Here is a 24,736-nt window from a genome sequence, read left to right as displayed (position 1 = left end):
AACTACCGCTGTACTGCGCTGCCCGGTCTAAACCCCTCACCCCCTTCCCCATTTTTATGTAAGCAAACCAGTTAATGCAACAAGCTTGTACAAATAATATGTAATGTTATGTTTACCGCAATTATGATAACTGTGACAAACAATGGATACCTTTGTTCCCCCTTCCCCAATGTGTTACCCTATATGTGTTATCATTTGGAAAAAAAAAAAGAATAACTAAAGAATATATAAAAAATAAAAATAAAAAATGGCAAGCTCACAGGCATGGGCTCACCTTTCTTTAGGAACATTCTCAAGACGTTCCCACCTACCCACTCCTCTAATGTTTACTTTGTAATGATTGCAATTCATTAATTGTTAAATAAATATAAAAAAAAAGTGTAATTGCTGCAGCTTGGAGGTGTTTCGTTGGTTTAAAACTAATTGTAGAGTTGAAACAAATTTGAGATGCTCCTGGCCTGGCAATAAGGCAGAGTCAAAAGTTTTAAAAATAAGGCAGCTGGAAGAGTTATTATTCTGGCGTGCTTGGTTAATTTGCCTTTATCTTTTGTGATATTTAATAAACAAGCTGCCGCCATTATCTTTCACCCAGCTCTGGTCTCCGAATGTTTTATTATTTCAGGTAAACAATATTTCATCAAGATTACAAGTCCCATGGAAGTCTCTAGTATACAAGTGTATTCTGTATTGAATAGCTCTGTTCTTACTATCCCTTCATACTGTATATTCTGGACTCGCCTAAGGCCACTAAGATGTTAGGGTAGATTTTGCTTAGATTGTTTTAGACATTGAGGCATTATATGGCAGTATTCCATATTATGCTGGTCTTCCAGCAGTAACTAAGAATCTGTGCCATGTTTACTCTTTGCAAGTCCAGTGTTAGGTACAAAAATACCATACAGAAAGTTCTTGTACCTTGTCTATGAAGCACCTAGCATGAATAATTCCATTACACCATCAAACCTGTAATTTAGGAATAAGGCAAGCTGCATAATTTACACTTGATTTAGCCAGATGTAAAGTTCACAGTTTCCTTTGTTCCTCCAACTAAACATATGTAATTGAGAATGTGTAAATGAACAGCCATTCCCACCTATGTTACAAATGGGTGCAAATTTTGGCCCTGTTTTATTGTATGATTTGTGCCTAGACATAACAATGCTAGTATTGTGGAAAACAAATACTGCATTTGGGGGGTTCGTTGTGAATTGTTAATTTTTTGAGCCCCCAATCTAAAAGAATAATTCAGATTAAAGAGCAGAAAGACTTTGTTATGTAATTGTTGTAATCTATGATTAGAAGAAATTCATTTTTGTTGGGCAATACTAACAATAAGAGCTATAACAATGGGAAGTTCATGCGTCCTTAGCTTTGTTTACATTTACTCATTTATTAATCATCTTGATATTTACTAATTATAATGATACATTAATGCAGCATATATGAAGAATTTTAAAAATAGGAGGTGAAGTTACATGTTTATGGTGAGAGGCTATGGCTATTGTTATAATAGCCTAAAAAGGAACAATTTGCTTTAGACTTTTTTAACTTCTAGATACTATTGATATGTGGATCTATTGATTAAGAACCAAAAGCCCAGGGAGGGTCACTGAGGGATTTTTCTTTGCCCTGGTTTTATAATACTTATGTTCAATGCACTGAAATAAGGGAGAATTGTTATCATACTTACCATAATTCTCCTTTCCTGGTCACTCTCCATATCAGCATTACAATCAGTAGGCCCCTCCCACCCCGCCTACAGACCAGACTATCCCTCCCTCTCAAAATCTTTAAATACACCCATAGGTACCCACCTACCTCGTCTAATACCAAGTACCAGACTACAAGTGTGGGAAATGCTGATATGGAGAGTGACCAGGAAAGGAGGATTACGGTAAGTATGATAACAATTCTCCCTTTTCCTGGTCACTCCATATCAGCATTACAATTGGATATACCAAGCCATGCTGAACCCAATGAGGTGGAAACAAAACAGAAATTTGAAGAACTGCAAAAATCAATTTAATGAGGAAAAGACCAGGTGAGAGCCTGACACAAAGGCATGACTACTGGACTCGGACAGGACTAGCTGAAAATGCTTGATAAGGGTCCTGACCAAAGACCCTGAAGCCACCTCACAGATCTGCGCGAAGGTACCTCTGCCCATCCTGCCCAAGAGGTTGACACAGCCCTGGATGAGTGCGGCCTCAGAACCTGTGGAGCTAGCTTGCCTTGGGCTTGATAAGCCTTCTCAATGCAATTGAAATCCATCTGCTAAAGGTGGAAGTGGCAGCTTCCAGACCTTTCCGACACCCTGCAGGGATGGCAAACAACCTGTCCGACCTCCTGAAAGAATTAGAGACCTCCAGAAAGTATTTGAGGCAACGAACTGTGTCAATGTTCTGTAATTCCTCCAAATTCTGGACATCCGCAGAAAAAACGGGTAAGAATATTTCCCTTTTTAGATGAAAAGTGAGACCACCTAAGGCAGGAAGACTTGACCGCCTTAAGCAGAACTCTGTCATGGAGAAAAGAGATATACCCCGGACTTCATGAAAGGGATTGAAAATCTCCCACCCAAAATGCCGATGCTACAGCCACCAGGAATAGAGTCTTTAGAGTGAGAAGCCAGATGGAAAGGGTTTCGAGAGGCTCAAAGGGTGAAAGAGACAGAGCCCTTAAAACTAAAGGGAGACTCCACAGAGGAGGAGACTTGACCTCTGGAGGGTGGACCTTGAGAACTGCTGAGAAGAAACTCTTGACCATGGAGTCTTTGGCTCAGAATCTTCCAGACAAGGCAGACAGCACTGAGACATGAACCTTGAGGGTTCTGTACTGCAATCCTTTGACTAGACCCTCCTGTAGAAAATTTAAGACCTGGGAAGAGACACTTCCTCTAATAGCAAGACACTCTCTATCTTCCAGAGAAGGAGCCTCTCCCAAATCCTGTAGTAAGCCACAGAGGTGGAAGGATTCCTAGCTTTTAACAGGGTATCGACAACATTTTTGGAGAGACCGAGCCCTGAGTCCTTTGCACTCAGCCTCCAGGCCTGGAGGGAAATAGTAGACGGGTTTGAATGTAAGAGAGGACCCTGATTCAGCAGATCCTTCCTCACGGGAAGGGGCCAAGGAGGGGCTACTGTAAGCCTCAGAAGCAGTGGATACCACGGTCTGCAAGGCCAGTTCGGAACCAGGACTAATTCCGCCCTCTCTAGAATGACTTCCAGAAGTGATTTGGAGATGAGGGGAAAAGGGAAAAAGAAGAAGGGTTACCCCCGAAAGCCTGTGCTTGAAACTTTTTCCTGCTGAACCAGAAGAATAAGAAGGCATGCCCTTCCCTGGACTGTGGGAACTGGAGGACACGAAAGGAAAGGTTTTTTGTTTCTTCTTTTCTTGGGGTAAGAAGAGGCATTTATCTCCTGACGCCTTAGAGAAAACGTCATCCAGCTTTGGAGCAAAAAACCAAAGAACCCCAAAGGGAAGAGTGCAGAGGCTCATGCTGGAAGACATGTCAGCTGCCCAGGATCCTAGCCAGAGAGCCCAACGAGCCGTGGCTGAGATGGCCATAGAACACGCTGCCAGCCTATTGAGATCCACCACACCCTCTGAGCCACCAGCTTAAGATTTGCCAGGCTTGAAGAGATCTCTTTGACATCAGCATCTTCCGCTATGGCTCTGACAAAGCCATCAATCCAGGAGGACATAGCTTTGGCCACTGATATCAAGGCTACGGTAGGCTTACCGGCTGCCCCCACCACCAGAAAACTCTTACTCAAATCAGACTCCACACGTCTGTCCATGGGGTCTATAAGAGTGGAACAGTCATCTGTGAGCTAAATGTATCACAGCTGGGTCAACGGAAGGGACCGTGATCCACTCCTGCACTTCAGACTCATTAAAAGGATAAGGTTTAGGAAACCTTGTCCCTTGGGAGAAAAAAGAAACCTTTTAGAGGTTTTCTGCCACTCAGCTTAGAAGAGATCTGATACTTCCTGAAAGAGAAGAAAGGTCTGGCGGCTCCTGGATGGAGCAGGCAGAACCTTGAGAGTCTTGGAACTGTCCGACTCATGCTCCACTCCTAAGGTCAATATGACTGCTTAGATCAATGGGGAGACTAGGGAAAGATCAAACGAATCCCGAGCTCCCTCCCCATAAGCGGAGTGTTGAAAACGCCCACACACTTAGGTGAAGACGGAGTCTTAGCTTGGACTTTGCGCCTTTTAGAAAGACCATCTAGTGGCAAGCTGATGAAAGAGAGAGAAAAACAGTAATGAGGAAGGGAAAAAGATAATAGAAGAAGAGGAAAAAGAAGGAGGGACCTACCTAGCTTGGAGAGCAGAGGCTTTTGAGGCTGAGGAATCCATGAAGGAAGACAGAAAGTACCCCAAAACTAAGAGAAAACAAACAAAAAATGAGCCAAACAATGCAATAAGACAAAAAACACACTCTTTGGCAAACACCTACCGAACATGATAGTGAGGCAAAAAAGCAGCAGGAGCTGGAAACTCCATCAGGCAGGCAAGCAGAGAACACGCTGGCACTAAAAAGACCAAGAATTTAAACCCCCAGGCAGGAGGAAGGTATCGCAAACTCACTTCTGCCCTTTGGGACACAATAGTGACTCACTTCCTGTCTTTGGAACGCATATCGTGACTCACTTCCTGTCTTTGGAACGCAGAAGCTGCAGAAGGACACAAACTACAGCAAAAAGACTGGGGGCAAAAGAGAAAAGGATTCCCCTGTAACACGAGCAACTTCTAAGTCACCCCCATGCCACTACCTCTGAAATCTGACGCTCTGCACAGCTACAAGGTTTATCCAAGGACAAGTTACAGGAACGTACCACGCTGTCTCCCAAACGTAAGCTCTCTGCCAATTCACCCAAGGAACATCAATGCCCCTTAAGGAATATATCCAAACTGATAGAGACCCTGAAGGAACTGTAGACAAGGACAGAAAGAAAAAAGACAAGGTAGGTGGGTACCTATGGGTGTATTTAAAGATCTTGAGAGGGAGGGACAGTCTGGTCTGTAGGCGGGGGTGGGAGGGGCCTCCCCGATTGTAATGCTGATATGGAGTGACCAGGAAAGAGAAATATGGCTGTCAAAAATGAGTTCTATCCCACACTTAATAGATAAGGATATTCAGATAAGTATCATTTTATCAACAATTTTTCTAGATAATGCTGTAGGATTTAATCTGTTGAATTTAATCTGTCACCTGTCAATTTCACCTGTCATTCTAGACACTCTAATCTTCTCCAATAGGTCTCAAACATCTACTGAGTGAATATGCAGTGGGATCACGAGATATTAGTTGAAGTCATTTATGGCACACACCCATCTAGCTAGAATGGCTTATATGTGAGACATTTATAAGAGTTTACTCTGCTAAACTATGCCCTGCTAAACTATAAAGCTCTCTCATGGGAGCAGTTTTATTTGTTATTTGGCAGGCAATCATGAGTGCTTTTGTCAATACTCTGCATCCTGTCCATGATGGAGCCACATCTTTGATAATATCAACCGAGCATGCATATGGTTACTTTGTGCACATATGCAGTAGTGTAGAAGGGGCACCAGGGAGATTTAATGGATTCATGGTTCCCCTCTCTTATTCTCCTGACAAAGCTTCATAAACAATAAAAGAAGTAGGCTATAGGCATAATGTTTGCTCCCACCAGTAGTAGAAATTACATGACCCATGTGACCTTGCCTGTACAGCCAGTGCTCTTACCTTCCTTTTCCCAATTGCTTTCTGTAGAATCTGCTTTGTTCCATTATTTCCCTTGTGTTTCATAGTTACTTTTCCACCTTCCTTTATTAAGTAAAGTCTGTAGTAGTAGCTTTACTCACAATAAAAAATCGTAAATCCATCTCTATTCCAGAAGAGAGACAAAGATATATTTTAAACTGAAAAATAGTTCTTCCAGGTAAAAGCATCATTTATTCTTACCCATAGCCTAATATGTTCTCAATAAAGGAGGATAAAGAAATGCAAAAGTAGCTATCCTGTGCTGGAATTCTGGAATTCATTGCTGACTTGTAAACTGGTTGCACTAAAAGAAGTGGTGCTCTATACTAATATTAATACACTATTAGTGCTGATACTAAGAACTATATGGCCAGTGGGGCAGCAGTTTAATGGAGTTTTTTGAGGGTATGTAAATTCCGTTGCTTGTAGAGACTGTACCTAATGGGGTTGTAAACACTCCACAAAACTGTCCCACAGCACTATATTGATTGGGGAGGCACAGGTCCTTGTTTTATTTTTCAGCACAAATACCTACCTTTTGGTGTGGGGCAGGGTGGGGAAAGGGTATTTACACTCTTTCACACTGTTCAAGCATCACAGGTACAAAGGGATGTTAATGGTTGGAGACATAGTAACATAGTAACATAGTAAGTTGGGTTGAAAAAAGACATACGTCCATCAAGTTCAACCATAATGCCTATATATAACCTGCCTAACTACTAGTTGATCCAGAGGAAGGCAAAAAACCCCATCTGAAGCCTCTCTAATTTGCCGCAGAGGGGAAAAAATTCCTTCCTGACTCCAAGATGGCAATCGGACCAGTCCCTGGATCAACTAGTACTAAGAGCTATCTCCCATAACCCTGTATTCCCTCACTTGCTAAGAATCCATCCAGCTCCTTCTTAAAGCTATATAATGTATCAGCCAGCACGACTGATTCGGGGAGGGAATTCCAGAACTTCACAGCTCTCACTGTAAAAAATCCTTTCCGAATATTTAAATGGAACCTCCCTTCTTCTAAACGAAGTGGGTGCCCTCGTGTCCGTTGGAAGGACCTACTGGTAAATAAAACATTAGAAAGGTTATTATATGATCCCCTTATATATTTATACATAGTTATCATGTCACCTCTTAACCGCCTCTTCTCCAGTGTAAACAGACCCAACTTGGCCAGTCTTTCTTCATAACTGAGACTTTCCATACCCTTTACCAGCTTAGTTGCCCTTCTCTGGACCCTCTCTAACTCAATAATGTCCCGTTTGAGCACTGGAGACCAAAACTGAACAGCATATTCTAGATGCGGCCTTACCAGCGCTCTGTAAAGGGGAAGAATAACCCCCTCCTCCCGTGAATCTATACCCCTTTTAATACAGCTCAAAACCTTGTTTGCCCTTGCAGCTGCTGCCTGGCATTGCTTGCTACAGCCAAGTTTATTATCTACAAGGACTCCAAGGTCCTTCTCCATTAGGGATTTGCCTAGTGCAGTCCCATTAAGGGTATACGGGGCTTGCATATTTTTACATCCCAGGTGCATGACCTTACATTTATCCACATTAAATCTCATCTGCCACTTAGCTGCCCAGATTGCCAGTTGGTCAAGATCCTGCTGCAGGGATGTCACATCCTGGATAGAATTGACTGGTCTGCAGAGTTTTGTGTCATCTGCAAACACTGATACATTACTCATAATACCCTCCCCTAAGTCATTTATGAACAAATTAAACAAAAGTGGACCCAGTACAGAACCCTGAGGGACCCCACTGAGAACCTTACTCCAAGTAGAGAATGTACCATTAACAACCACCCTCTGTACCCGATCCTGTAGCCAGTTTTCTATCCATGTGCAAACGACTTCACTAAGACCAATAGACCTTAGCTTAGAAAGCAGTCGTTTGTGGGGAACGGTATCAAATGCTTTGGCAAAATCCAAATAGATTATATCTACTGCATCCCCACTGTCCAGCTTCTTACTTACCTCATCATAAAAAGCAATTAAATTGGTCTGACATGACCTGTCCTTCATAAAGCCATGCTGATTACTGCTCATAATGGCATTCTCCACTACATAATTTTGAATGTGATCCCTTAACAAGCCTTCAAATAACTTGCCCACCACGGATGTCAAACTTACAGGCCTATAATTGCCAGGCTGAGATCTTACTCCTTTTTTAAATATGGGAATGACATTCGCCTTCTTCCAATCCCTAGGTACCATACCTGATGAAAGAGAGTCTGAGAATATCAGAAACAAGGGCCACTGCAATTCTGCCCCTAGCTCTCTCAGTACCCGAGGGTGTATTCCATCTGGCCCCGGTGCCTTGTTTACATTTATCGTGTGTAACCCTTTAAGCACCATATCCTGTGCCAACCACTGTGTAGTTGGAGCTGAGGCAACAGTGCAGCTATTGGGTGGGACTTGGCCCACTGGCTCCTCTACTGTATACACAGAAGAAAAGAACTGGTTAAGCACATCTGCCTTTTCTGTATCCGCTGTAACCATATTGTTATTATAACTCAATGGGGCCACACCCTCAACCTGCATCTTTTTACTATTAATATACTTAAAAAACTTTTTGGGGTTAGTCTTGGCCTCGGCCGCGATGCGCTCCTCATTTTCTATCTTTGCCTTCCGGATTGCTGTTTTACAACACTTGTTATAGTGTTTATAATCATTAAACGCATCTACTGTCCCCTCTGACTTATATTTCTTAAAAGCTTTCCTTTTTTTCCCTATTAACTTCTTTACCTCAGAGTTAAGCCACATATTGCACTACAAAATTTTAACTAATGGTGGCTTGTACAGTTGTGTACAGTACAATTGTGTTGTTCATATGCTTGAAAGACTGCATCTCATATTAGGGCTGATTCACTAAAGTGCTTTAAAACGTGCGTTATTTATAGCATGCGGTAAAATTTTTATCGCGTCTAATTTTTCGCGTGTCTTAACGCAAAATTCACTAAAAGGATATTTGCATTAATTTACGCGCGATACTGCTTGCGTTATTTTAGTCGTGAAGACTATTTTCATGCGGTATTTGACGGAACGAGCGCAAATCAATGCACCGTGTATAAATAGTTGCTGTGTGCGAAAAAACGCACACCATGTTAGCCATCCATGCCAATACTTTCGGAAAATTACTGTACTGAAAATGACCATATCTCTGCAAACTGGAGGCTACATCACTCTAGGGCCAACACAGACTTGAATAAATCACACTACAAAGTCCATATTGTGTTGCCAAAAGCTCATTAACTGTACTTTTCTATAATTACCGCCTGCCTCAAGTAGGTAGGCATATTAACACATGCGATATGCGACTTAACGCACGTGGTAATACTGTAGTGATTCGTGCGTTAATTTTCGCATCTATTTTAATGTAAAAAAGCATGCAATAAAAATGAACGCACTTTAGTGAATCAACCCTATTGTATTGCAATATCATCTAGTTAATAATCATTAACTGTATGGAAAAAGTGAAGGACAAGAAAATTTATATTGTCTGTTTTTTTAGAAAACCAGTTCAAAGGTTCATTGAATGCTGATCATTTGGCTCAAGTATGTTTCTCTTTAGAAATTATTAACTTTGGGTTTATGAATCAGTATATATCTACTTTATGCGTCCAGATCCAACAAATCAACAGCAGAAACTGCTTGGCACTTAAGTTTGTTTCTTGTTTGTAAAAATACAGAGAATGGATACAGCAGGAAAGGTAAGTGCATTTAGATTATTAGAATTTGAATCTGCTATTTTACAGTTGTAATTTAGATACAGTTTTATCCATCCAGCACAAAGGTGCACAGACCCATGTATAAGTCTTGAGAGACAGTTCCAAAGCCCTGTTGACTATGTACGTGGGATCTAACTCTCACTAAGTGCCCTAAAAGACACAAAGTTATGATCCTCTCTTCTTGTAGCTTTTTTTTTTCTAGGAGATAGATTTTCAAGACTAGCACATATTCTTATACACATAGCACATATTCTATAAATGTGCATATAAAAATATCACATGTAAGTTTGGCCTGCAGAATAACTGCTAAGCTAAACAACAACAAAAAAAAAAACAAGGATGCTATGGGATGTGGTTGTATTCCAAGGCTAATTAAAGCATACAGGAAGTGCTACTGATCTGACCTGGGATTACACTACGTAACCCTGCATTACGATCATTCTACTTATTCTTAAGAGAAATCAATAGTTGCATAGTCAGCCTAATGCACTTTGGCTGTGAGGATTCTGATCCTTGGCCGTTATTGATAGCACAAGTAACTGCTATATATAGTAGATACAGGTATGGGACCTGTTTTCCAGAATGCTCGGACCTGGGATTTTCGTTCATTTGGATTCATGTGCTTTAACATTACTCAAATGCTTTTAACAAAGTATATATATATGGATAGTGAGAGATCATTTTTTTCTCTTACTGCCATGTAAATTCTCTTGACAAATGTGCAAAAAAACTTGCCCTAATTTGTTATGAAACCAAGCAGACAGATTTGACCCTTGTTTTACACAGGAACTATGTTGAGGGTGCACTATATATACATATATTTACACATAGATGAGAAAGACCTGGTTTTAGAATCTGGCTCACATGACTCATTAAGTAGATAAAATAGTGTAGTTTAACCTGTCCAGTGTCAACCATCTGCTCCTTTTAGATGTAAGTATAGGATCCGTTATCTGGAAACCTGTAAGTATAGGATCCGTTATCTGGAAACCTGTTATCAAGAAAGTTCAGAATTACAGGAAGGTCATCTCCCATAAACTCCATTTTAATCAAGTAAATAAAATGTTTACAAATTATTACCTTTTATGTAATGATAAAACAGTGCCTTGTACTTAACCCTAACTAAGATATAATTAACCCTTACTTGGGACAAACCAATCCTATTGGGTTTATTTCAGGTTTAAATGATATTTTAGTAGACTTAATGTATGGAGATCCAAATTTTGTTAAGACCACTTATCAGGAAAACCCCAGGTCCCAAGCATTGTGGATAACAGGTCCCATACCTGTATATTATCAGGAGCCTATGTAGTCTACCACACCTTACTATCACGCACACACACTAATAAGGGTATCATTTTAATAATAATACAGCACAATGCAATGTTAATTTATTTGTAAAGGTGATAAAATGCAAAGCAGCAGTGATATGGGAGAAAAGTGCACCCTTCTCTATTGAGGAAGTTGAAGTGGCCCCCCCAAAGGCCAATGAAGTCCGTATAAAGGTAAGCTTCTTAATGTATACTGTAATATTAGAAAATCTACTATATAAAAAAAATGTTTCATTTCAATAAGTGAACATTTATCTGACAAATGTAATATACCGGTATATATAATAATAGTACTGTATCTAAAATGTATTTAGCTTCTTTTCTACAAGACACTGATGTTATGTTTAGCTTTTACCTGGTTCCCATAGCTTTTAAACATCCCTTCAATCCAGTTTCAATTTCTGAACAAACTTTTGGTGGCTGCACTGATATGTGTATTTTTTATTTTTGTGATTTGGATGCTTATGTATTAAATTATTCATACTCATCTTATCCTAACACACACAGCTTGATCTGTTCTCATTGGCTTATCAGTAGTGAATAATTAGCCTATTTGCTGTCTGGTGTTGCCTTCTTTTATTAGTTATTTATTTAGCTTTCATCATCCTCCTTGCTTTCTGTGCTCTGTATAGCATATCAGTGTTACTTTATGCCCACTGTCATACTATGGACAAGAACCTGAACACATTTGGATAGGCAACATACTTTATGTTAGAACTGACTAAAGGGATCCTCCACTACAAAACTATTTTTGTACGGTGAAAGAAAATAAGCAACTTTCCAATATTCATTCATTACAAATTTTCAATGGTTTTAAAGTAATTTGTAAATGCAATATCTATTAAAATTAATATATACCTCACTATTTATATTCTTTGTATTTCTGGCTCCAACATCTAAAACAATGTTGCATGCCAGCTAAATAAAGTGTATTAGAATATGTAGAGGTGACCATACTCCTTGTCAGGTACCCTGGATAACTGGTACATCTTCAGATCTTTCAAAACATCAGCCCCTGAGGCTGTGCGCACTCGCACCACACTTGTTAACGTCACTTTTGGCATCCTTTTTATATGTAATAGGGATTCCTTTCCCTTGTTTACCAAGATGGCTCTGAATTCATGTACTGATCTGTATCTACTTTCAGTCGACATAATATTATTATTATCTTATATTATAGATTGTCGCTACTGGTATTTGCCGGTCCGATGATCATGCAATTGAGGGGAAACTGAGTACAGTAAAATTCCCAGTTATACTTGGCCATGAAGGTGTTGGTATTGTGGAGAGCACTGGAGAAAGTGTTAAGCACATTAAGCCAGGTATGTGGGGAAACTTTTTTAAATTGCACAAGAAACCACATCCTTTGTTTTAATCTTTTACAAGGAACCTTGAAGTGAGGGCAATAGGAAAGCCAGAAGTATGCATTAAATATGAGCAGATTTACAATATCTAGTAGAATTAAGTCTAAAACAACTGGACTTTTCAGAGTTTTTCTTGAAAACATTTCACCACTCATCCGAGTGGCTTCTTCAGTTCAAATGACTGGTAGGGAATTCCCCAGCATTTAAACCCTTGATGGTAGTACAGTCACAAACATCCAATCACAATGGTTCCATTGAACTTATTCAGTTAGGTGTTAGCTGAAACTGACAGGTGTAAGATGGTATGATCCAGTCACAATGGCACCATGATTCTCATTGATGCAGGTGTTAATCCTTCACTGGAAGTGATGAGCAGACTATATAATATTTATGGGTACAGGTATGAGACATGTTAACCAAAATGCTATGGACCTGGGATTTTCTGGATAAGGGGTATCTCTGTAATTTTGATCTCCATACCTTTATTCTGCTCATAAATCATTTAAATATCAATTAAACCCAATAAGAGTGTTTTGCTTCCAGCAAACATTGATTATGTTAAGTGGGATCAAGCACAAGGTACTGTTTGGGAGATGACCTTCCTGTAATTTGGAGCTTTCTGGCTAGTGGGTTTCCAGATAATGGATCAAATGTACATGTGCACTTCACCTCTATGTTAACCTTTCTCAAAAACTTCCCACTGACCTTTTTATTTTTATAGTTAGTAAATTATTTGCCTTTTTCTTCCTCTTTTCAGCTTTCAAGTGGGGGTCACTGACCCCTGCTGCCAAAAACAATTAAACTGTGAGGCAACAGTTTTATTGACATTTTTCATTACTTATCTATCTTTTTAGCCACTCTCCTATTCATCTTTCAGTCTTTTATTCAAACCACTACCTGGTTTAAGGATAAATTAGTTGCTCTACTACAGATTCTGCCATAATTGTACAATACCATTGTATAATATTATGTTTTCTTTCTCTAGGAGATAGAGTCATCCCACTTTTTGTACCTCAATGTGGACAATGTATATGTTGCAAAGACCCAAGGAGTAATATGTGCATTGCAGGCAAGTAAGTACCAGTATTTTGATGCCTAGGTTTTCTTAAACCACTCTCTTACATTTAGCTGAACTTAGAAATTCTGAAACCTAGCTTGGAGAGTCACCTGTTAATTTTCATGGAACCATTAATTTTACCCGAGACCCTTACAAATCCATTAAATGGTTGTCTGTTGCATTCAAACTGTTGCCCGTTATTACCAAATCGCTTGCCAGAACAATTAGCAACAGCAATGGATATCCAAATCCTTATGACCTCCACTAACCTTTTTTATTAAACCAAACCCATTTGAACTATTAAAAGTTAAGAGCCCTGTAACCTGATTAAGTTATATACAGGTATGGGTCCTGTTTCTCTGCCAGCATGTTTTCCACTAAACCTTGCTAAACTTAGAGAAGCACATATCAGTACACTTTCCAATGAAGTAGTTAAAACAGAGTTATATATATAGTATATTATCAATTACACACAGGGTAACACATATGTGTGGATTTAAATACATTGCTGTCACAAATGTTCTTACTTGAATCCCTGCATTTTAGATTTGAAACCCTTTTAATATGCTCTTTCCTCAACTCAATTTGTTTCAAATGGTGTTAAAACAGAATGAAAAAAGCTGTAGGACTCATGTCGGACGGCACCAGCAGATTTACCTGCAAAGGGAAGCAAATCTACCACTTCATGAACACCAGCACTTTTACTGAATACACTGTAGCTGAGGAAATGTCAGTTGCTAAGATCGACAGTGGTGCATCCCTAGATAATACCTGTCTCATTGGATGTGGCTTCTCCACTGGATATGGGTCTGCATTAAATTCCGCCAAGGTAAATATTTATTTGAAGTGTTCTGTGTTTGCAGTTTAAGCTGCTCTCATCAACTACATGGAGTTGAATATCATGGGGGTATGGGGGTGCAGTATTGTCCTATTCCTAATAAGGGATCTTTCTGTAATTTGGATCTCCATAAATAAATTATTTCAATGTTAAATAAACTAATAGGATTGTTTTGCCTCCAATAAGGATAAATTCTTAGTTGGGATCAAGTACAAGGTACTAATTTATTTTTACAGAGAAAAAGGAAATCATTTTAAGAAAATTAAAACTTCTTGGCTAAAATGGAGTTTATTGGAGATGGCCTTCCCATAATTTGGAGCTTTCTAGATAATAAGTTTGCAGATAATGGATATATCCTGAACTGTGAGTGACAGGAGACAAAACCAGTTTACTTTGAGGTAAACATGAGATTACGGGGGTCATGTAAGAATGAGTTTGTAAGTTATTCTTTGTGTAATGGAAAGCCATGATTAGGATTTCGGCAGGGGAGAGGGGTCTGTACTCTCTTGGATGAGAGGAGGAGAATTCTGGCAGCAGTATTTAATTCGGAGTATGGGGAGAGATGGGAGTTAGGGAGGCCAGTTAGTATCAGTCTAGTTGAAATATGAGAGCATGCATGAGCATCTTAGCTGTTGCCGGTAAAAGAAAGGAAAGGAATTTTGTGTAAAAAAAAAAAAAAAGTGAGAAGTTTCGACACTGGTGTTACATGGTCAGAGAATGAGAGAGAAGAGTCAAAGATCACCCTGAGAGAACGTGCAGAGTTGACAGGGTTAGTAAGCATGCCATCAGTAGAGATAGTAAAGAGGGGGAGTAGGACCAGGAAAGATGATTAGTTTAGTTTTTGTTAGGTTCAGTTTGAGGTGGTGTAGGAGGCAGTTAGGGATATGAGTCTCAGTTTTACCGGTTAATAAAGGGGTTGAAAAGTATATTCAGATATCATCACTACTGAAGTCTATGGGGAAAAAGACCATGAGATAACTTTTTTTACTGAATTGAATCTGGTGCATTATGGCAGCAGAGTGTGCATCACTGGTCCTTTGGTCCTGATATGTAATCACATTCGATGGGTTGTAGTTAAAAATATTGCTTTATTGTATCAATTTTAAAAGAAACCTACAAATTAGGTTTACATATTGAGGGAGGTGCAGCCCTTGCTGATGAGCCCCAAAGTAAAATGATAGTTGGAGAATTTGTATGAAAGCAGCCAATCTGCTTCACCATGAAGACAAAAAGGAACACCAAGAGCCCCAATAGTGTAATATGTTTTTACAAGGAGTAATGGTAGAATAAACAAATAAATACTCACAAGCCAGGGTTACCAATAGGCAACCACTGTATAGGCAGGTGGGGAGATTGTCCTGACCCCACTCAGGAATAAGAAGTCGCTCTCTGTAGAAGGAAGAAAAATGGGGATGACACCCCTCCACTCCGGGTGGACTCGGTATAGTGATAAGACAAAACAGAGGCGCCTCTGTTTTGTCTTATCACTAATCTGCTTCACCATGTTGCCCTCTGTAATAAAAACCAGTTTCATTCAGGAGATCAACAGGTTGGTCGGCAGTTTCTTTGCTGTGTGTGTTCACTGGCAGGCGGAGCGGGGGGGAGGTTGGTCGGCTGCTTCTTTGCTGTGTGCGTTCACTGGCAGGCAGGCGGAGAGGAGGGGGCACTGGTCGGCTGCTTCTTTGCTGTGTGCGTTCACTGGCTGGCAGGCAGGTGGAGTGGGGGGGGTTCGGGTGCTTCTTTGCTGTGTGTGTTTGCAGGCAGGCGGAGCCATTGGGATCAATTCCCATACCTCCCAACTGTCAGTACCAATGTTTATAGCACTGCCCGCTGTCCCGGATTCATTGTTAGATGTCCCGCTTTGGGGGAAAAAAAGCCCGCCCCTTTAACTCTTGAATCTCCCCTGCAACCTCAAGCTCACAGGTTTACCTTGATGTTTAATTGTCCTGGGAGGAGCATTTGTGACAGGCAAGGGTCAACTGGCATTGGGGTGCATTCCTCTCCTTGCTCCTGCTCACCGGGTCAGGGGCTGAGGGTGCGCTCTGTCTTTTATCAGGCAGAAGAGGCTGCTGTCATTATTTGTGTGATGGACAGTTTCACCTTTCCACCCCTAACATATATCTCTCACTCCTGGGAATCTCTGGCAGAGCACAGCATGCAGGGGAATAGACAGAGGTATCGCTGATCCGTTCATAAAATATAGCAGACATTTAAAAGGGGCCCTTATAAGTTTGGGAACCTTAGGCTGGCCTTGTTAATATGGTTAGAAATTCTAGTGGTACATTATTATTGTTTTGCTTTCAATTGATAAAGAATGGAAGGAAATAACATAGATTTATGTACCACTGGAATTGGCCCTGTTTATAATTTTGGAAAATGCACAGAACTGTTGGCATGTCTGAGGTTAATATGCCCTTTATCAATTTAATGTTGTCATACTGGTACCTTTGAAGTTAATATGTCCTTTATTCTTTTTATTTAGTGATTATACAGGCACATCTGGGGCATGTAAAGTGGGTGTGGCATGTGGGGGTGTGGTCACAAAGCAGAGGTTACCAAAAAAATTTTGCCGCACTACCCGCGTCACATATTTTTGTCCCTCTTTCTCTTAATGAAATGTTGGGAGGTATCAATTCTCTAGGGGGCATGGAGATGGGCTCAACAAAGTAAGTAGCAAGTGTATCTCTTTAAATCTTTTATCAGGCAAGCCAGAAATATAGCGTTTTTACATAGCAACAGTAGTACTTGAGTAGTGAGCTTAATAGTGAGCTTAATAGATTTTGACTTTCCTTGTCCTTTAAATAAATGTTTTAAGTCATTGTCTAAAGTATGCAATCCAGTTTTGGGTGTCAAGCAATGGATAGGATATGAAAAAGCTTTAAAAGTGCAGAGGCATGCAAATAAACAAATCTTCTATGTATACTACTATGATCTTTTGCAGGTGCACCCAGGGTCTACTTGTGCCATATTTGGTTTAGGAGGAATTGGCCTTGCTGTCATTATGGGCTGTAAGATAGCTGGGGCAGCTCGCATCATTGGAGTAGATATCAATCCTGACAAATTCAACATAGCAAAGGAACTAGGAGCGACTGAATGTATAAACCCCAAGGATTATGATAAACCAGTACCACAAGTGATTCTGGAGCAGACTGGAGGTGGCGTGGACTATGCATTTGAATGTGTTGGGCACATTGAGACCATGGTAAGTAGTTAGGCTTAATTTCTAACCCTCATTTAATTTTTATTAAACATTTTTATTATTTAAACAAATTATAATCATCATTTGGGGATAAAAAAAAAGTATCAAGTATCAAGAATGCAGCTACAGTAGCACATTTAGGGCACCTTGTTAATGGTAAAGCTGCAAACCCTCAGAAATATATTTTGACAGTAAAATGAAAGATTACAATCAATATTTTACACTACCATAAATGTCATGCTGCAGAGCTTGTGCATATGATTATTGTTCAAGTGGAACATATCTAGAACATGCCCATTATGATAGAACCCACTGAACACTGCATTTGTGCCAGAGAAAGGGATACAGACATTTCCCCAGCTCAGACTCCCCAACCCACAGTCCCAGAAACATAACTTAGGGCTACTTTGTGTAGAATTGAAGTGTCAATAAAGTTACATTAAAAAAAAATATAAATGAGAAAGTCAACCAGGTACAGTATGTGTGAGCTATCTTTCTCCGGCACATTGTTTTTTTTGTAATTTTTGTAGGCATTTCTTCTACTCTTTGTGATTCCTTTTCCAGCTAGCTGCCCTTAACTCAAGTCATTTTGCATATGGCACAACAGTGATAGTCGGAGTGTCTGCACCAGAATCAACCATCTCCTTTGATCCAATGATCCTGCTGACTGGGCGCACAATTAAAGGCTCTGTCTTTGGAGGTATTATAAGTTTTCATTGTCTGGATGCCCAGTGCTGACACGTAACAAGGTTGTTTGTAGAGTGTTATTTTATTACAAAATGTTTTCAGGGTGTGACTCATTCTATAAATAGTTCTTGCTTGACTTTTCTGTGTCAGTCTTGCACTAAAGAAAACTTCTAATTTCTAATATTAAATGCTGTATGCTATAGTCATTCGGCAAAGTCAACAACTTTACAACATAGTGGCTCTGGTACATTTTTGCCTTTTAGTATTTTAATTTGCTGCTTTTGGAAAAAGTTCCAGCGTCCAATTTGTGATACCTGTACTAGTCATTTAAACTACTGACTGAATGCCTAGACCTCACTGTAGACCTTACTGTAGAAAAGCCACCAAGAAAGTGGTCAGTAATGCCCTAGATCAGGGATCCCCAACCTTTTATACACGTGAACCACATTCAAGTGGAAAAAGTGTTGGGGAGCAACACAAGTATGGAAAAGGTTCCTGGAGGTTCCAATGAGAGCTATCATTGGCTATTTGATAGCCCCTATGTGGACTGGCAGGCTATGTTTGGCATTATACTTGTTTTTTATGGCTCCAAAACTTGCCTCCTTTACCAGAAATTCAAAAATGAGCACCTGGTTTGAGGCCACTGGGAGCAACATCTAAGGGGTTGGGGAGCAACATGTTGCTCACGAGCTACTGGTTGGGGAACACTGCTCTAGATTTAGCCTAACCTTTGCTAAAGGGGAAGCTGCCACCTAGACAGCTTTATGATAAAAGCCCTTCTTTTTTAAACATTTCAACCAGTTATAAACCTATTCCCCAGTCCAAGAGGTTTATAAAAATACAATGTCCAGTACAAAGTATTTTAGCCAGCACGACAAGTAAAGTGCAAGCGGGGCTTAGCCCCTGTGTTTATTCAAAAAGCAACATTTCGGGGGCGTACCCCTTCGTTAGGCTTGCACTTTACTTGTCGTGCTGGCTGAAATACTTTGTGCTGGACTTTGTTGAGAGTGCCGACTCTCTGGGCTGTGCACCAAGTAGTAAACCTTCGGAGGAGGTAAGGGTGTGCCGGTGTAAAAAATTTTTCTATTATAAAAATACAATACCATGCCATAATACATTTGGGACCACACTTTTGCTAAATTCTTGTTATCTTGTAACTTCATTTTAACATTTGCCATGGCGTTTTGGCTTAAGAATAGGCCAGAGCATTTGCCTTCTCAACTCATTTGTTCATATTGCCCCTTTAAGTTTTGACAGTGCAATAATTCCTGAATCAAAAGTCTCATGACGAGTTTTGAGATAGGGCTGCAGATGTCCCCTGTCTTTGCATCTATTAAATAAATCAATTGACATTGATCACAAATTTAGAATTAATCATTATAACTTACATAAAATAAAACACAATTACTTGCAAATAAATCACTTCTTTTAAGAAAAGGGAATCTAAAAAATAATATAGCAAAGCTGTAGCAATATAGACTATAAAAGTAGCATCTTGCTTCTTTATGAAGTTATTTCACCGTAAGTTATCATAATGTTCAGCTGACTAGAAAAAGCAGAATAATAAAGCATAGCCTATAACCTATTAAAAACTTAAAAGCAACTGCAAAGATTTCATTGTATTTACTAATCCAAAGGCAGTGGTTAAGGGTGAAGACACATGGAGCTACTAGTAGCAGCTACCTTCACAGCTACTAAACCCCAGAAAATATTCTGCCATAATAATGATAATACTGAGAATTGCCTCTAAAACACACATAGACAATTATCAGTAAATGATCAGCATTGTCATTTTAGTAGCCACGACAAGTAGCTGCTACTAGTAGCACCATGGGTAATTCACCCTAATACTGATTAGGGATCAGACTGCTTTACAATGATACTGAATATCACTTGTTTTCTAGTTGTACAAGTTGTACTCTAGTTTGGCTTCAATAATAATTCAGTTATCCTTTGGAAGTTTGTTAGATATTTTTACATTGGCCTTTGTATACAGTATATTGACATATTCATTATCCATATCTACTATGAAAAGTAAACTCAATTAGCTAAGCTTGTTATTGTAAGATTGCTCATTTCGGAACCCTTTTTTACATGTAGTGGTCCAATTATATTTTATATGGCACAATTAGGGGACACATATTACAGTGATGATACCATAGAAATAAGTCAGTGTAGCCCTTAAGGATAGAACATTTCCCTAAACCTTTTTAAAAAAATAAGGACAATTGCACCTACTGAGAAGTTCCTCTAAAGTCATACTCAACCAGATACAAACACTCATACAAAATAAATAATACTTCAATATAGACAGTACTATGTAACAAAAAAAGAAACCTAGTTTCCCTCCCAGAATTGAGCATAATACATATGTTGTATATTACTGCTTCTAATTATATGTATGTATGTACGTACGGAGAATGGGGGGGCTGATACGTCCTCATAGTGATTTCCACCTAATTATTTGTGCTATAACCTCTTGTGCCATTTACCGTATGTTTTTCCCTCTCCTTTTGTGTTTATGTTCATTTTTAATGGAGTTACTAAACTCTGAGTGAGTCCATGGTTGCCTAGCAACCCCCTTTTGGCGCCATTTTGTAGATTTAAATGTTTGTGCAAACACTGTGTTGTTCTCCCTGAGGAAAGCTCCTGTGAGGAGCTGAAACGTCGGATTAATAAAAACCATGTAAGACATTTGCTTTGATAGATCCCTTTTTTTGTTTTATTTTTGACTAATGCTAACTGAAGTCCTGTGAGTGCTAGCTTTTTCTGCAATTGTATGTATGTATGTATGTATAACTTTATGAAGCGCCACAAGGGTACGCATCGCTGTACAATCTTACAAAATTACACACAGGGAGGACAAGTGTTGTAATAAATAAATACAATAAATATATATAAATGCACAAGGAATAAGTGCCATGTGGTATGAGACACAGTAGGAAGGAGGTCCCTGCCCCGTAGAGCTTACAATCTAAGTGGTTGGGTAACATACAGGCACAAATTGGAAGGTAAGAGTGCATCAGGTATGGGCATTTGCCCTTAAGCGCAGGACTAGGCAAAATAATGTTTCAGTGCTCCAGAAGGTAACAGCTGAGAGTTAACGAGTGTTCCCTACGGAGGGATTCAGGGATAGAGTTCCAGAGGTAAGGAGCAGCGAGATAGAAAGGTTTAAGATGAGAGAGTGCAGTGGGTGTGAATGGTGTAAAAAGACGGAGGCTCTGAGAGGAGCGGAGGAGACGACCAGGAACATGTAGGGAGACCAGTGAAGAAATGTAGTGAGGAGCAGAGGAGTGAAGGCCTTTGAATGTTAGCAGAAGGATTTTGTAAGCTATCCTTTGCTTAACAGGCAGCCATGCAAGAGAGCTTAAGTGAGGCTGAGCAGAATCCCTCTTTGGAGAGAGCAGGAGGATCCTGGCAGCAGAGTTTAAGATTGATTGATTGCAGGGGAGAGAGGTGTGAGTCTGGGAGGCCGGTTAGTAGGAGATTGCAGTAATCTAAGTGGGAAAGGATAAGGGCATGGATTAGTGTTTTAGCTGTTACTTGTGAAAGAAAGGGGCGTATCTTGGAAATATTGCGGAGGAAAAAACAGCAGGTTTTGGCAGTGTTATTAATATGGTTAAAGAAGGAGAGTGACTGGTCAAAGATAACCCCAAGGCAGCGTGCAAAATTAACAGGGTTGATGCTCATGCCATCAATAGTAATGGTGAAAGGAGGAGAAGGGCCAGGTTTGGGCGGGAAGACCATGAGCTCTGTTTTAGCTAGGTTAAGTTTGAGGTGGCGTTGGTTCATCCAGGAGGAGATAGCCAGGAGGCAGTTAGCAATCTGGGTTTGAACATCAGTGGTTAGTGCAGGGGTGTCTAAATATATCTGGATGTCATATATAAGTGGAAATATACAACAAAACAAACAAACAATTATATCCCATTCTTTAGATCATAAACTTTTGTGGTCATGGACCTCTAATCCTATTGTTTTTCTGTAAATATTCTTTATTAATTTATTGTATAATCTGTATGTGTTATGAAATTATAACTATACAGTATATGTATAGTATATATACTGTATATGTGATTATGGTTGTTTTTTACCTGTTCTCTTGTACTGTTTTTGCTATTATTTAATACTATACTAATGAAAGGAGAAGGAAATTTTATGGCATTTTATTGCCACTAGATTAGTCACATTAGTGCCACCTAGAATGCTATATTTATTCTGTAGAAAGCTTTACCATACCTGAGTAAACAGTACTAGAAACACCCTCTGTTTGTTTTATTAGCAACTGTCATTTTAGTTTGGTCTCAGTAGCTTCCATGCTTCAGCTCTAGCTGCTGGTAGCTCAGAATACGCAAAGGGGGAGGGGGATGCAAATTCTTGGGATGGGAGAGAGGAGCAAAGTGAGCAGACTCCTGCTGTGCCCTGAAGGATTTTTCTGAGAGAGGAAGTCAGATACCGAAGAACATGTTTACAAAAAAGGAGACAAGAAATCTTGTGATTTGATAGAGGACTCAGTGCAGCTTATTCTGTGAGTGCATAAGCATGGCTGTAATTTACATAGACCTTTCCGATAAAGCTTACTTAGTTTTTACCTTTCCTTCTCCTTTAACAGTCCCAACTATAATTTTACTTGTCCAGGAATGTATTTTGTATAGTTGTGCCAAAATTTAAAAAAAAAATAAAATGTATTATTTTCTCACTCGTTCTTTTCTAGGCTGGAAGAGTAAGAATTCTGTTCCACAACTGGTTTCAGATTCTTTGGCAAAGAAATTCGACCTTGAAAAGTTGGTAACCCATCGATTACCATTAAATAAAATTAATGAAGGGTTTGATCTTTTACGTTCTGGAAAGAGGTAAAACGTGTTTTTTGTTGTGACATTCATTACAGTAAAAATTTGTGTTGTATTGGACGTGTATAGAACTGATCGTGTTGATGTTATCTTGATACAAATCATCTGAATGTGCATTGTATATTACTGCTTGAGAGACATATACAAGTACGGCACCTGTTATCCAGAATACTCCATGCCTGGGGTTTTCTAGATAAAGGCTCTTTCTGTAAATTAGATCTCCATACTTCAAGTTTACTAAAAATAAAATAAAAATAATTTATAGTTTATATAAACCCAATAGGATTGACTTGCCTGCAAGGATTAATTATATCTTAGTTGGGATTAAGTACAATGTACTGTTTTATAATTACAGAGAAAAAGGAAATCATTTTTAAAATTTTAACTATTTGATTAAAATGCAGTCTATGGGAGAATAGTAGTCCCAGCTGGAAACCAATATATTGCACCAGCCTCAATAAAGTAGTTAAAATTAGTATTCATGTACAGGTACAAGGTTATTTATATTAATTCCTTATAAGTAACACAAAAAAAAGGAGAAAAAGTAATCTTTAATCAATACAGGTATGGGACCTGTTATCCAGAATGCTTGGGGTTTTCCAGATAAGGTATCTTTCTGTAATTTGGATCTCTATATGTTGTCTATTAAAAATCATTTAAACATTAAATAAACCCAATAGGAGTATTTGCTTCTAATAAGAATTCATTATATCTTAGTTGGGATCAATGGGAGATGGCCTTCTTATAATGTAGAGCTTTCTGGATAAAGGGTTTCCAAATAATGAATCCCATACCTGTACCAGGAAGAAAATGCCCCATTTTATATGTAAATTATCTATAGGGTTGCCCAGGTACCATCATTTATAACTAGGAAGTTCCCTTGAATCATTGCGTCCCCCAGTTGTGGCAAGAAGATAATGAACTATGTATGTGGGTATATGTAGGTTTGCAGGAACAAATCTTCTCCTGACAGATGTCCCAGTTGCACTCCCTGGAAGTGGTGCCAGTTGCCCATGCTCAGCTGTAAATGGAGGACTATTTTCTGATTTATTTAATTGCTAAATGTGCGATAGCAAAAAAAAAAAATATCATGGATACAATATTAACAGCAAGTTATCTTTATCTTTTTTTTCAGTATTCGAACAATCTTGTTGGTTTAAACAATGGAAAGATATTGCATTTACCACCACAGAATTATCTAAGATGCACTTCTTCGTGTTCAAGTATCAGGATACATTTCTTGAAAAAATAAAGTCAAAAACAATTTTATTTACTGCAGTGCGAATTTTTAAACAAAAAATTATTTTTTCAAAATATAAAACATAATAAACTGAATATAGGGCAAATTCTCATAAGTAACAATGTGTTCTGCATTTGCAAAATAAAGGCTTAATCTGACCAAGTTCTGCTTGTTTGGTAAGGTGGCAATGACATTCTTCAACCCAAACATGGCCTAGGCCAGGGAATAATATTCCCTATGTGTTCCCTATATACCCCTCAGGAACACCTAGAAATCAAGGACAATGAGATCCATTTTTCAAATACAAGTTAAATAAAAACACGGTATAGATTACATCAAGTTTATTTTTAGCAATTTTAAAATAAAGAGCTGAGCTGTACTGTACAGACATGCACTATTCTTCTATCTGGAAGAGAAATACAGCATTATAATATTAAGCGTCTGCTTTGTGTCTCCTTCTTGTGTCCTTGTAGTCCATTCTGTAATAAAACGAGTATTTTCTAATGGCTGAGAGCACAGACAGCACAGAAGACAAGGGAAAAGTCAGACATAGGTTGTTATCTCTTATCAAACTAGGAAGGCAAGTAAAATTAAATTATTCCTTTTCTCTTCCACAGTAATTGACCAGTTAACCTTACCATAAATTCTGGTTTTGACCAAATTCTGAATCATTCACAAGGATTTGCCCAA

General features: G+C 39.1%; 1 protein-coding gene across 2 annotated transcripts; it reads left to right on the top strand.

Moving 5' to 3' along the window:
* Window positions 1-4,739: 4,739 nt before the first annotated feature.
* adh1c (alcohol dehydrogenase 1C (class I), gamma polypeptide) lies at window positions 4,740-24,488 on the top strand. Of its 2 annotated transcripts, none has more exons than XM_031900852.1 (9): window positions 4,740-4,972; window positions 10,887-10,988; window positions 11,995-12,136; window positions 13,164-13,251; window positions 13,845-14,064; window positions 17,015-17,275; window positions 17,837-17,972; window positions 22,671-22,809; window positions 23,942-24,488. In XM_031900852.1, the coding sequence occupies exons 1-9, from the start codon at window positions 4,895-4,897 to the stop codon at window positions 23,964-23,966; spliced, it is 1,191 nt and encodes a 396-aa protein (XP_031756712.1). In that variant the 5' UTR covers window positions 4,740-4,894; the 3' UTR covers window positions 23,967-24,488.
* Window positions 24,489-24,736: the final 248 nt, after the last annotated feature.

This window comes from Xenopus tropicalis, chromosome 1 (assembly GCF_000004195.4).
Source record: "Xenopus tropicalis strain Nigerian chromosome 1, UCB_Xtro_10.0, whole genome shotgun sequence".
NCBI classification, from domain to species: domain Eukaryota; kingdom Metazoa; phylum Chordata; class Amphibia; order Anura; family Pipidae; genus Xenopus; species Xenopus tropicalis.
Note: the sequence above shows the minus strand (reverse complement) of the source record. Positions and strands in the feature narration are given on the sequence as shown.